General features: G+C 52.8%; 1 protein-coding gene across 5 annotated transcripts in view; it reads left to right on the top strand.

The window, feature by feature from the left end:
• SCLY (selenocysteine lyase) overlaps positions 1 to 14,008 on the top strand; it is a 32,828-nt gene extending 18,820 nt beyond the window's left edge. For all 5 annotated transcript variants that reach the window (XM_040231885.1, XM_040231886.1, XM_040231888.1 and 2 more), the window contains exons 8-12: positions 7,730 to 7,766; positions 10,307 to 10,390; positions 10,914 to 11,013; positions 12,275 to 12,350; positions 13,079 to 14,008. In XM_040231885.1, the coding sequence (XP_040087819.1) occupies positions 7,730 to 7,766; positions 10,307 to 10,390; positions 10,914 to 11,013; positions 12,275 to 12,350; positions 13,079 to 13,232 (451 nt within the window). In that variant the 3' untranslated portion in view covers positions 13,233 to 14,008. The remainder of the gene's footprint in view (positions 1 to 7,729; positions 7,767 to 10,306; positions 10,391 to 10,913; positions 11,014 to 12,274; positions 12,351 to 13,078) is intronic.
• Positions 14,009 to 14,096: the final 88 nt, after the last annotated feature.

A 14,096-nucleotide genomic window follows, 5' to 3' on the forward strand; every position in this document is an offset into this window, starting at 1 on the left:
GGGAGCCCAGATGTCTGCCCCTGCCTGGCAGTGATGAGCAGGGTCAGAAAATGCCAGCTACTACAGAAGGGTTAACAAACATCAAGAATCATAAAATAACATACAGACATTGAGGTTTCAGTTAAAAATTGCTCATCGTACTGAGAACCAGAAAGATCTTAAACCAAAGAAAAGAAACTCTCAATAGATGCCGACACTGAAACGACAGAGATTGTCTGTCTGACAAGAGGTTTTAAGGAAAAAACAATAAAATGCTTTAATGACCAATTATGAACACACCTGAAACAGAAGAAAGTGTCAGCAAAGAACAAGAGGAGCTAGACTGAAATTTTAGAACAAATGATTTCAACAACCAAAGTAAAAAGGCCACGGACAGGCTCACCAGCAGAATAGGGGCAACAGAAGAAAAGACTCAGTGAACGGAAAGAACAGAATTAACCAATATAAAAAACAGAGAGGAAGTAGACTGGAAAAAATTGAGCAGAGCCTCAGAGACCTGTGGGACCAATAGAAGATCTAACATTCATTTCACTGAGGTCTGAGAGGGCGAGCAGAAGGAGGATGAGAGGAAGAACTTGGCAAAGAGACAAATATGGAAAGAGACAAATTCAGAGATTCAAGAAGCTGAACAAAACCCAACCAGGGTAAACCAAAAGAAATCTAAGACACAAAAAATAAACTTCCATAAATGAAAGACAAAGGAAAAATCCTCCATACAGCCAGAGGAAAAAATAAACAACTCCTTACCTATAGGGAAAAAATAATTCAAATGACAGTGGATTACTCATCAGAAACCACAGAGGCCCAAGGAAGTAAGGCAAAATTTTCCAAGTGCTCAAAGAAAAGGCCTGTCAATCAGAGTCATGTCATCCAGCAGAAATATCCTTCAGGAACAAAGAAGGAATCAAGATGTTTTCAGATGAAAGAGAAAATTAACAGAGTTTGTCACCAGAAAACCTAAATGTTAAAAACAGCTAAAGAAGTTATTTACACAGAAAGGAAACAGTAAAAGAAGAAAACTTAGAACAGCAGAGAGAAAAGAGCTTGATAAGCAAGAATATAGGTAAATAAAATAGACTCTCCTTCTCCTATTGAGTTTTCTAAATTACATGTAATGGCCTAAGCAAAAATCATAGCACTGTCTGATGTGCAGGGGGCTTCGCTAGTGGTGCAGTGGTTAAGAGTCCACCTGCCAATGCAGGGACATGGGTTTGATCCCTGGTCCAGGGAGATCCCCCATGCTGTGGGGCAACTAACCCCATGCGCCACAACTCCTGAGCCTGCATGTTGCAGCTACTGAAACCCACACACTTAGAGCCCAGCTCCACAGCAAGAGACACCATCCCAGTGGGAAGCCTGAGCGCTGCGGCAGAGCGCAGCCCCTGCTCGCTGCAGAGACACCGTCCCAGTGGGAAGCCCAAGCACTGCGGCACAGCGCAGCCCCTGCTCGCTGCAGCTGGTGAAGAGCCCCCGTGCAGCAACAGAGACCCAGCGCAGCCAAAAACAAATAATTTTTTTTTTAATGTAAGTGGAAAAAATATTTACGATGATTATTTTATGAATGGGGAAGAACAACAGATGTATAAAGAGGTACATTTTCTATTCTTTACTTGAACTTCTGAAAACTGTTTAAGTAACTCACAGAAAAATAGGGAAAAGGAAACAGAAAAAAATAGAACAAACCAAAAAAATAAAATGGCAGACTTAAGCCTGAACACCAACTATTACATTAAATGTAAATGGAATAAATGTATCAATTAAAAGGCAGAGGTTGGCAGAATAAATTTTTGAAAACTGATCTAACCATATGCTGTCTCTAAGAAACTCACTTCAAATATAGCAAGTTGGGGAAAAGTGTATCATGTATATCTTAATCTAAGGAAAGCAGGCCTGTCTACATAACATTAGCTAAAGGAGACTCCAGAGCAAAGGAAATTACCAGAGGGTGAAAGGAATAGAGAGTCAGTTCACCAAGGAGACATGGCAACCCTAACGTGGATGCGCTAAACAGTACAGCTTCAAAATGTGTGAGGAAACAAAGCCTGAACTGAAAGGAGAAGAAGACAAATCCACGAGTACAGATGGACACTTCAACACCCATCCCTCAACAATGGAGAGAACGACTAGACAAAAACTGGCCAGGATATAGAGGAACTCAGCAACACCTATCAACAGGAGCTAATCAACACATTTGGAACTTTCCACCCAACACCAGTAAGATACCCATTCTTTTCAAGTGCCACGGAATATACACTAAGATAAGTCATATTCTGTACCATCAAACAAACCTCAGCACATTTAAAGCACTGAAATTACACGGAGTGTTTTCCTTAACCACAGTGGAATCAAACTAGAAATCAATAACAGGAAGATAATAAGAAAATCTCCAAACACTTGGAAACAACCCACTTATGAGTAATCCGTGGGGCAAATTACTGAAATGAATGGAAATACACTTACCAGAATCTGTGAGACATAGTTAAAGGATGGCTGAGAGGAAACCTACAGCACTGAATGCTCGTTAGACAAAGGGGAGCGTCCCCGATCTGTGAGCCCCCATCCGCAGCCCCGAGAAAGCGCAGAGCAAATTACCCCAAGCAAACAGGAAGACTTCAGTGATAGAGATGTGAGCAGAGGCCAGTGAGATTATGGACAAAAATCACTTTTAAAAATCAGTGAATTGAAGATCTGGCTCTTGGAAAACATGGATAAAACTGACAAACGTTTAGCAAGACTGACAAAAAAAAGAGAAGAAACAAATTGCCATTATCAAGAATGAAACAAGATATCACTGTGGGCCCTAGAAGAGCCCACAGAATAAAATTCTTTTTATTATCTAAAAGAATAAAGGAATGCTACAAAGAACCTCACATACATGAATTTGATATGAAAGGTAGACTACTTCATCAAAAAAATATAAGCTACCATAATTCCCCTAATATGAGGTAGCCTTTAAACGTTGGTGCTGGAATGCTTAGACATCCACAGGTAAAGACAGACATCAGCCCAAGTCTCACACCTTATAGAATGTAACTGAAAATAGAGCATGAACTGAAATGTAAAACATAAAACCGTAAAAATTTTAGCAGAAAATCTTCAGAACCTAGAGCTAAGCAAAGAAGTTGTTAGACTCGACGCCACAATCATCCATAAAAGAAAGAGTTGATGAGCTTCATCTAAACTTTTGCCCTGAAGAAGGCTTTGTTAAGAGGATAAAAAGACAAGCTGCACATTAAGAAAAAATGTTTTCAAATGACAGATCCACCAAAGGGCTGGTACCTAGAATACATAAACAAAAAAATAAATATGCAACTACTATACAACCTAGGAGTTTCATTGCTGGACATTCATCCCAGAGAAATGAAGACTTGTGTTCACAAGCAAGACCTGTACCCAGAAGTGTTTAGCAGCTTTATTCATCACAGCCACAAACTGCAAGCCACCCAGATGTCCTTTAAAAGGAAGCAGTTAAACAAGCAGGGGCACGTGCCTGCTATGGAACTCCTGTCAGGGATGAGGAGGAAGGAATCACGGACACACACAACAGCCCGGAGGCACCTCCAGAGGATTTTGGTGAAAGCGAACAGCCAAGCCCTCCAAGTTATGAGCTCTGTGACATCACCTACATGACAAAATTTGAAACGTCCTCCGGGCCTAAGGAGGGAACGGGGCCGAGGGTGTGGGTGATGAAGAGTGGGCGTGGTTAGCGAAGGGCTGCAGGAGGGCCTTTGCGGTGATGCCCATGTCTGCGTCTGGTCAGTGTCCAGGCTGGGACTCTGGCCTGCAGTGCTAGAAACTGAGTTCAGGACACACAGAGTGCCTCTGTGCTGTTTCTTCCAGTGACATGTGAGTCTATGATCTCTCAAAATAAAAAGATTAATTAAAAGAGAAAGGAGGGGGAGAGGGGGAAACAAAGGAAGAAGGACGTCCCTGGTAGTCCAGTGGTTAAGACTCCACCTCGCAATGTGGGGGACATGGGCTCGACCCCTGGTCGGGCACTGAGATCTCACATGCCACAGGGCAAGTAAGCCCGCACACCACAACTGGAGAGTGTGCACCCTGACAAAGATCCCACGTGCCACAAGTAAGATCTGATGCAGCCAAATAAACAGATACTAGGGAAAAGGTATCTCAAAAATGACAGAATGATCTCTGTTCATCTCCAAGGCAAACCAATCAATATCACAGTTATCCAAGTCTATGCCCCAACCAGTAATGCTGAAGAAGCTGAAGTTGAACGGTTTTATGAAGACCTACAAGACCTTTTAGAACTAACACCCAAAAAAGATGTCCTTTTCATTATAGGGGACTGGAATGCAAAAGTAGGAAGTTAAGAAACACCTGGATTAACAGGCAAATTTGGCCTTGGAATGTGGAATGAAGCAGGGCAAAGACTAATAGAGTTTTGCCAAGAAAATGCACTGGTCATAGCAAACACCCTCTTCCAACAACACAAGAGAAGACTCTACACATGGACATCACCAGATGTCAACACCAAAATCAGATTGATTATATTCTATGCAGCCAAAGATGGAGAAGCTCTATACAGTCAACAAAAACAAGACCAGGAGCTGACTGTGGCTCAGATCATGAACTCCTTATTGCCAAATTCAGACTGAAATTGAAGAAAGTAGGGAAAACTGCTAGACCATTCAGGTATGACCTAAATCAAATCCCTTATGATTATACAGTGGAAGTGAGAAATAGATTTAAGGGCCTAGATCTGATAGATAGAGTGCCTGATGAACTATGGACGGAGGTTCGTGACATTGTGCAGGAGACAGGGATCAAGACCATCCCCATGGAAAAGAAATGCAAAAAAGCAAAATGGCTGTCTGGAGAGGCCTTACAAATAGCTGTGAAGAGAAGAGAGGCAAAAAGCAAAGGAGAAAAGGAAAGACATAGGCATCTAAATGCAGAGTTCCAAAGAATAGCAAGAAGAGATAAGAAAGCCTTCTTCAGCGATCAGTGCAAAGAAATAGAGGAAAACAACAGAATGGGAAAGACTAGAGATCTCTTCCAGAAAATTAGAGATACCAAGGGAACATTTCATGCAAAGATGGGCTTGATAAAGGAAAGAAATGGTCTGGACCTAACAGAAGCAGAAGATATTAAGAAGTGGCAAGAATACACAGAAGAACTGTACAAAAAAGATCTTCACGACCCATAGAGTCATGATGATATGATCACTAATCTAGAACCAGACATCTTGGAATGTGAAGTCAAGTAGGCCTTAGAAAGCATCACTAAGAACAAAGCTAGTGGAGGTGATGGAATTCCAGTTGAGCTATTTCAAATCCTGAAAGATGATGCTGTGAAAGTGCTGCACTCAATATGCCAGCAAATTTGGAAAACTCAGCAGTGGCCACAGGACTGGAAAAGGTCCGTTTTCACTCCAATTCCAAAGAAAGGCAATGCCAAAGAATGTTCAAACTACCGCACAATTGCACTCATCTCACATGCTAGTAAAGTAATGCTCAAAATTCTCCAAGCCAGGCTTCAGCAATATGTGAACCGTGAACTCCCTGATGTTCAAGCTGGTTTTAGAAAAGGCAGAGGAACCAGAGATCAAATTGCTAACATCTGCTGAATCGTGGAAAATGCAAGAGAGTTGCAGAAAAACATCTATTTCTGCTTTATTGATTACGACAAAGCCTTTGACTGTGTGGATCACAATAAACTGTGGAAAATTCTGAAAGAGATGGGAATACCAGACCACCTGACCTGCCTCTTGAGAAATCTGTATGCAGGTCAGGAAGCAACAGTTAGAACTGGACATGGAACAACAGACTGGTTCCAAATAGGAAAAGGAGTATGTCAAGGCTGTATATTGTCACCCTGCTTACTTAACTTCTATGCAGAGTACATCATGAGAAACGCTGGATTGGAAGAAACACAAGCTGGAATCAAGATTGCTGGAAGAAATCTCAATAACCTCAGATATGCAGATGACACCACCCTTATGGCAGAAAGTGAAGAGGAGCTAAAAAGCCTCTTGATGAAAGTGAAAGAGGAGAGCGAAAAAGTTGGCCTAAAGCTCAACATTCAGAAAACGAAGATCATGGCATCTGGTCCCATCACTTCATGGGAAATAGACAGGGAAACAGTGGAAACAGTGTCAGACTTTATTTTGGGGGGCTCCAAAATCACTGCAGATGGTGACTGCAGCCATGAAATTAAAAGACGCTTACTCCTTGGAAGGAAAGTTATGACCAACCTAGATAGCATATTGAAAAGCAGAGACATTACTTTGCCGACTAAGGTCCGTCTAGTCAAGGCTGTGGTTTTTCCAGTGGTCATGTATGGATGTGAGAGTTGGACTGTGAAGAAGGCTGAGTGCTGAAGAATTGATGCTTTTGCACTGTGGTGTTGGAGAAGACTCTTGAGAGTCCCTTGGACTGCAGGGAAATCAAGCCAGTCCATTCTGAAGGAGATCAGCCCTGGGATTTCTTTGGAAGGAATGATGCTGAAGCTGAAACTCCAGTACTTTGGCCACCTCATGCGAAGAGTTGACTCATTGGAAAAGACTCTGATGCTGGGAGGGATTGGGGGCAGGAGGAGAAGGGGACGACCGAGGATGAGATGGCTGGATGGCATCACGGACTCGATGGACGTGAGTCTGAGTGAACTCCGGGAGATGGTGATGGACAGGGAGGCCTGGCGTGCTGCGATTCATGGGGTCGCAAAGAGTCGGACACGACTGAGTGACTGAACTGAACTGAGGGAAAAGGTGGGGAGGGAGAAGAGGCAGAACTGCAGCTGTGCCAGAGTCTTAGGGCAGCTCCGTGGGTGGACAGGTGTGGGAGCAGGTTTGCATGGCTCTGGGTGGGGGTGGAGTGCTGGGGCGGGGCGAGGGCGGGGTGGGCTCCTCCCAGGTCACAGACCTTGAGTGATGCGTCAGGTCCGACCCTGGCATCCTACAGAGGAACGTGACATTAGAGGTCGCACAGCCCTGGACAGAGCCCAGAGCCCCTGGCTCTTCCCAGTCCACCTCGCCGCACCGCCTCCAGATGTCAGAGCCCGTCTTGGGGACAGATCTGACCAGGAAGCTTGTCCGGGCAAGGCCAGTGGGACCTGGTGTCCTGCACCGTCTGTGCTACTCACCCGAGTCCATTCATCTTGCTCTGTTAGTAAACGAGCAGGAAACAGCTCCAGAGGTTTAAGAGGACTTTATTTAGCCAAAGAAGAAAGTTAAGTTACTGTTTTGGTTTTTCCTGAAATGGAGTGAAGTGTTGTAGTGTTAGTTTGTTAGATGAGCATGAGGGACAGGTTCTCCTGTCCCCTCCTGCACAGCCATGCACGTGCACGCGTGCATACACACACCACCCCAAATTTCTAGTCACCAAAGATCCACCCCGTATTACAGCTGAGAGGCTGCAGGGAGTGGGGTGGGGACTGAGTCCCTGGAGCTTGGCCGGGTTTGGCAGGGGGACCGAAGAGACGGGCTCTGGGGCCTGCAGCCCGAGAGGGTTTTCTCCCAGGGAGGGGAAGGGTCCAGACAGAACTGTCATGTGGCCGGCCAGTGACAGCCAGGGCAGACTGCCCGCAGTGCACCACATCTGCCGCAACCACGGACGGCTTGGGGGCTGGCAGCTGCCCTCGTGTAGGAGAGGTGTTGGCATGACTGTCTTTACTCCAACACCTGACTTTCATATGGCTGGGATTTCTTCCAAGGGTGTTGATTAATTACTCTGCATGGAAATGGGACTGAATCCCTTGTCTCTTACAGGACAGAGAACACCCCGATGATTGCCGGCCTTGGGAAGGTAAGCCCTGGGGACCTCGGACGGATGCAGCTCGCTTTGTCCGTCAGTGTGCAGGGGAACCTCAGTCTTCCTCCTGCGTCTCTTCCTCACTCTCACCCCATGCATGGGGGCGGGGTCCCCACGGAGCAGACCTGTGGCACCAGCCAGGGGTCCTGCAATTCAGCTCCATCCTGACACTGTCCACCCTCAGGATGAGGGCTCGGTCCCACAAGACCCCCCCACCCCCGAAAACTTCAGAAACCAATTTCACCCGTGCTTGTGACCAACTGGCTGTGAATCTGAGGTTCCCACAATCTGCTCCTCGAGTTCAGTGAGTCTGCTAGAACAGCTCACAGAACTCAGAGGAACTAGACCACTGACCTCAATAAAAGTTTATCATGAAAGGGTGTGATAAAGGACGCAGGCGGACACCCAGAAGGGCAGGATGTGGGAAGGGGCATCCATGTCCTTGCTGGCAACCACCCCGCCCCCCGCCGCCTGCAGCAACCTGGAAGCTCTCTGAAGCCATCCTCCCGGGGTTTTAGTGGAGGCTTCGCTCAGTCATTCAGTCCGTCTCCAGCCCCTCTCCGCTCTCTGGAGGTGGGGCCGGGGCACTGAAAACCCCACGCTTCTAATCCCGGTTCCGTGACCAGCCCCCACCTAGAAGCCCACCCAGAATCATTTTATTAGAGCAGGAGGCACTCCTGTCATCCAGGAAACTCCTGGGACTTGGGAGCTCGGCATCGGGAACCAGAGTCCAAGGCCAGAATTAGAATAGCGGCAGCCCCCTCCTGCCACGGTGACTCGGGAGAATCCCAGGCCTCCGTCCCAGTGCAGGGCCAGGGCAGACCCGCGGGCACGTTCTGTGGGCTCATAGCAGTTTCCCAGCCACTCCAGTAGGCGGCCCGGGCTTCAGAGAAGGTCACATTCGTGACCCCAATAAACGGGCCAATGTATTAATGAGAAACCTCAAATTTTACTTATCAACCTGGAGACATGCTTTTTAGGATCTGTGGAGTGGCATCTGAAAAGAACAGACTCTCTTTGCGAATCGTCTAACATAAAAAACAGCGACATCATTCCTGCAGGTTTGCACCTGCTCGGTCCTGCAGCTTGCTGCACCCCCCACACACACACCCCCGCCCCCTCCACCCCCACCCCCGACCTCCAGCCTGAGCCTGGCTGCCCCTCCCCTGAAGATGGGGGCACAGTGCAGCCTCTTAAAGAGGCTCCTTCTGAGGATCAGATGGCAGCCCAGCAGCAGCCTGCCCCTCCCTGGCCGCACGCAGCCCCTCTGACCCTGCCGTCACTCGGGGTGGGGGGCCCACCATCGACACCCCCTCGCCCAGCCTGGACCCCCCCGACACTGCTCGTCTTCCCCGGGAGGTGTGTGTGTCCTCACCCACCAAGGCCAAGTCGAGGCCTCCGGGCGCTCTCCGCCCCTTGCCCGCGTGCCTGAAGGCAGGCCCCTCCTGCTGTCGCCCCTTCCCACCCCCCATCCCCGTGCTGCCCTTCCTGGGTCCTCCGCCCCAGGGGGGGGCCGGCACACGTCCCCCCCCCCCCCCGAGGCCTGGTCTGCTACGTGCTATGCTCCCCTGAAGGCTCAGAGAAGGCCCCCAGTTGCCCTGTGACTTCCAGAAGATGTGGGGCCAATTCTCCACCCCCGCTCCGGCCAGGCGCCTTCTCTGCTTCCTCTCCGGTCAGCCTCCTCTCCCGGCCTGGTGCTCGTCACCCCCACCCTGGGGCTCTGACGCCGGCCTGGGCTCTAGTCTTCCACAGACCCTGACCTCCAGGGAGACCCAGGTCCCCACCAGCTTCCTCATCCCTCAATGTGTCCTGCTCTCTCTCCTCGGGGTGCCCCCGCCACCCAGGCTCTCGCTGAGAAACCCAGGAGGTGCCCTCGGTCCTCCCCGTCCTCGCCCCCACACCTGACGCGGCAGCTGGTCCCATCCGTCCAGCCTTCTCCACAGATGAAGACCTGCCGCTTGTCCATCTCCACCGAGTCTAGGCCAGGCCACCCCCACCTTTTGCATGGATGCCTCGTGCACGCTCCACACAGCACCCAGCTGTGAACACACAGATCAGGCGGCTCAGACCCAGCTCCAGCATCCAGGTTTCAGCTCAGAGCCCGCTGTCGCTAGGCCTCCGGCACCGTCCTCCCGCTCACAACGCTCCAAGAGCGCTCGCCCTTCCCTCCTTGGGCCTCCGCCTGGAGCGCCCTTCCCTGGGCTCTGCGCTCTCTTCACGGCACCCACCCGAGGGCAGACACGGCCGCCTCTTCCTCCATCCTGTCCGTCTGTCTCTAGAGTGGACCGAGAGAGCCTCCGGTCACCGACTGGGGACTCCGCAGGGCCCAGGGCATCAGGAAGCCTGACAGCTGTCAGATGCCAGTCGACAAGTGAAGGGCAGGCAGTCGGCGTACGGCACGGGTCCGAGAGGTCCAGGGAGGAGCAGTCGGAGGCGACGTCGCCTCTGCCCTCAGGAAGCAGCACCTCCACTGCTGCCTGCCCCGCCCCCTCCCACCGTCCCCGTCATCACCCCACACCCTCCTGTGTCTGCAGGCAGCCGAGCTGGTGGCAGAGAACTGCGAGGCCTACGAGGCCCACATGCGGGGCGTGCGTGACTACCTGGAGGAGAGGCTGGCGGTGAGTGCCCGCGCCCAGAGCCTGGATCCCAGGGGGTGCGGAGGCGGGACCGAATCCTACCAGGGACAAGACACTTGATGCTCCTGTGAAGACCCAGGTGTACTCAGAATCTTTCTCTCTCAGTTTACCCTGCCTTTCACACTCGGTCTCTCCGAGTATTACAAGGAGAGACTTATGGGTAAAATAATAATTCTGTGGGGCTTCCCTGGGGCTCCATGGTAAAGAACCTGCCTGTCAGTGCAGGAGATGTGGGTTCCATTCCCGGGTCGGGAAGACCCCCTGGAGAAGGAAATGGCAACCCACTCCAGTATCCTTGCCTGGAGAATCCCAGGGACAGAGGAGCCTGTCGGGCTACAGTCCATGGGGGTCCCACAGAGTCGGAGAGGACTTAACTACTAAACAACAAGAAAAAACAATCATTCTATGTGTCGAGGGTGAGGCTTTGTTTTCCAGAAAGTCTGATGTTCACATAGTTGTGAGGAGGGGGGCTTCGAAGACATGACACATTTTGTGCGTTTTTCAGGCTGAATTTGGTGAGAGAATCCATCTGAACAGCCAGTTTCCAGGCGTCAAGCGGCTCCCCAACACCTGTAACTTCTCCATCCGGGGACCCCAGCTCCAAGGTGAGGAGGGGGCAGGCTGGGCGGCACCGGGCCCGGCTCAGGCCGTCAGGGGGCTGGTCGGGGGCTGAGGGCAGGATCAGCCCACCGGGCGCTGTCCGAGGGGCTCTGATCACAGCTGCTAACTGGCTCGGGGTGCTGAGACCGCGGACGCAGAGGCGCTCAGCACCCCCAGGGGCCCACGCCAAAGATGGAAGGGAAGGTCAGATGAGCCAAAAGTTAGGCCGCTGGGCCCAGCTCTGCTGCAGTTTTTACAGAACGCTGTGAGGGTGAGGGAAGGAGAGGCGAGCTACTAAAGCCCGGCTGGGGGCGAGGCTGGTGCAGGCGTGCGCCGCCTCGGCTCCGGCCATTGCTGCCTCCTGGGTGGAAACCCTGGGGCTCAGGTTCGGGTTCGATGACTCGTCCCCCAGATGCCCGAGTCCCTGAGGCTGGAGTCCAGGGTGCGGAGCATCCTGTCTGTCTGGGACGGGACTCCAGGGGCCTGGAGAACACCAAACTGCAGCTCAGTTTTCACTTCTTAGCTGAGGTCGTTGCCTCAAGGGTCTCCTGGGTCTCTCTGAGGAACAGGCAGGGTGTTTGGACCATGCAGGAGCCCTGGGGCGGCCGTCACTGGACTGAACGTGTCCTCTCTGGAAAGGAGGCTGTGGGAGGGGAGTTCCTCAAGTACCTTTCCCCCTTTTCTGGGGCAGACTTTATATTCCCTGAGGGCCTGTGTTAATTTAAATGAGACAGGCCCTCATTCTGATTTAATCAGCCATCACCAGTGTGTTTTTTTTGGCCACACTGTGTGGATTGTGAGATCTTAGTTCCCCAACCAGGGATTGAACTCAGGCCCTGGCAGGGAAAGCGTGCGGTCCTAGCCACTGGACCGCTGGGAAATTCCATCAGTGTGTTTTTTTTTTTTTTAATCTCCACGCTTGTGAAGGAAGAAGGCTTAAGAAAGCCTTAACAAAGGCAGCGTAACAAAGGCAGCTCCCGGTGTCTCCACTGTTAACACACAGAGACATCAGGATGGACGTTCTTACCAGGCCAACACAGCACTCAGCAGGCGGCTGGTCAGGATGCCAGCCTCGTCAGGGTGCCACGACCTCGAGGCTGGTTTCAGGAGGAGGAGGCGGCAGGAGGCGGCACTCCCCCGGGTCCCGCGGTGGCCTCCCACCCCGCGGCCAGAGGGGCCTGTGCCCTGGGACTCGCCAGCTGGCAGCAGGGAAGAGAGGTGGCGCCACCCGGCCTGCCCTCAGTGGCCTGCACTCTGTCTCCTCAGGCCGCGCGCTGCTGGCTCAGTGCCGGACGCTGCTGGCCAGCGTGGGGGCCGCCTGCCACTCGGACCTCGGGGACCGGTGAGTACTCCGCACGGCGTGGCCTCAGCATCTGGGGCACGTCCCTGTGCCAGGCGCCACGGAGCTCTGCGCCCTGGCAGGGACCAGGGGTGAGGGGGCATCGCAGGCGTTCCGGAGGGCTGGGGGTGCTGGGGCTGGCCCTGGAGATGGGGCAGCATCTCAGCATGGGGCAGGGGGTGGGCTGGAGGCCCAGGGCCTCAAGACAATCGGGAGCAGATTTGAGTTCCGATCGCTCCCCCTGCCAGGAGCAGGCAGAGACAGGAGGGGCTGCTATGGGGGCTCAGGCCCTGGGAGCGGCCTGGTGGGAGGGAGGGAAGGGAGTCTGCTTTCTTGTGGGCGGAGCGGGGGAGGGGAGGGGGCCTGCAGGTGGGAGGGGACCCGGGCGAGGCAGCCTGTGCTCTGGAGAGAGCAGGGCTGGGGTCCTGGCAAGCAGGGGCCCTCACTTGAGGGAGGCTGGGGCTGTGGGAGACCACACGCCACTGACCAGGGGCCGCAGCCCCCGCAGTGCAGCAGGCCAGCCCCCAGCCTCAGCAGCGGCCGCGCGGCCCCTCTTGAGAACCAAGCCCATTAATCTCCACGGGGATGGGAGGCCTCTCCCGGGGAGGGGCCTGTGGCTGTCTCCAGGGGGACACCACCTCCCCTCCCCCCCCCCCCCGCCCTGCCCCGCCCCACCGCCCCGGCAGCATGGAGAGCTGAGTCCCAGCGGGATGACTGGCTCCCGCCCGCAGGCCGTCCCCAGTGCTGCTGAGCTGCGGTGTCCCCGTCGACGTGGCCAGGAACGCCATCCGGCTGAGCGTGGGCCGCAGCAGCACCCGGGCCGAGGTGGACCTCGTCGTGCAGGACCTGAAGCAGGCGGTGGCCCGGCTGGAGGGCCAGGCCTAGTGCCCACGGGAGCCCCCTCCCTGTGCTGAGGACCCGGTGCCCACACAGCCGCCCCGTGGCACCCGAGGAAGGGAAAACACCGTGGCTGCCTCCCTGCTCCCCTCTGGGAAGAAAGGCGAGCTTGTCACGGGCACCCCCTTCCTGGAAGGTGGCATTTTTATCTGAAAGATAAAATCCTAGCATTTATCACCAGCTGCTACCATGAACATAGGAAGCGTGATTTTCAGGGGCCGTCCTGGCCTCCCCACACTTGTCTGCAGAGAAGGAAGTGTCGCCTCACCCCCGGACCCTCCTCAAGGCCTTTCCAGAGGCGGGGGCTGCTGCGATCAGGCCCCCTCCCCGCAGGGCACCCCACAGTTACTGCCCTGCCCATCCCCCTGGTCACCTGCCGGTCCCTCAGCCGTCAGCCACTGGGCGCCTCCCCACCGCCCCGGGTCCCTGCCGCCGCTTCCCTCTGATCACACGCTCAGGGTTTCGGCTCCTCTGTCAGCCGCAGGCACCCTGTGGTTGGGTCATCCCCGGGGCGGGCGAGCCTCCATCCCTCGCGCCCCTTCCCTCCCAGGTGTATTCGGGAGGATTCTCCGAGCCCCACAGATGCCCTGTGGTGTCTGATTCACGCCAAATGTTGTCTGTGGAGACATTTACATAGGAGTGATTTTTTTAATTGAACAACACATTTAATGTGTGAGTGAAAAGGGCAGAGAACTTGATGACGACACTGAGGAAACAACTGTCAGAAACAAGATGAACTAATAAAAGATGCCGATCTTGTTTTGGACATTGTGTGGTTTTTCTAGTTTCCGCTTTGTTGGGGGCACCAGGCATCTGTGCCTGCTGTGGGGGTTGGGCCAGACCAACCGGTCA

Source organism: Oryx dammah, unplaced genomic scaffold (genome assembly GCF_014754425.2).
Source record: "Oryx dammah isolate SB20612 unplaced genomic scaffold, SCBI_Odam_1.1 HiC_scaffold_28, whole genome shotgun sequence".
In the NCBI taxonomy this organism is placed as follows: domain Eukaryota; kingdom Metazoa; phylum Chordata; class Mammalia; order Artiodactyla; family Bovidae; genus Oryx; species Oryx dammah.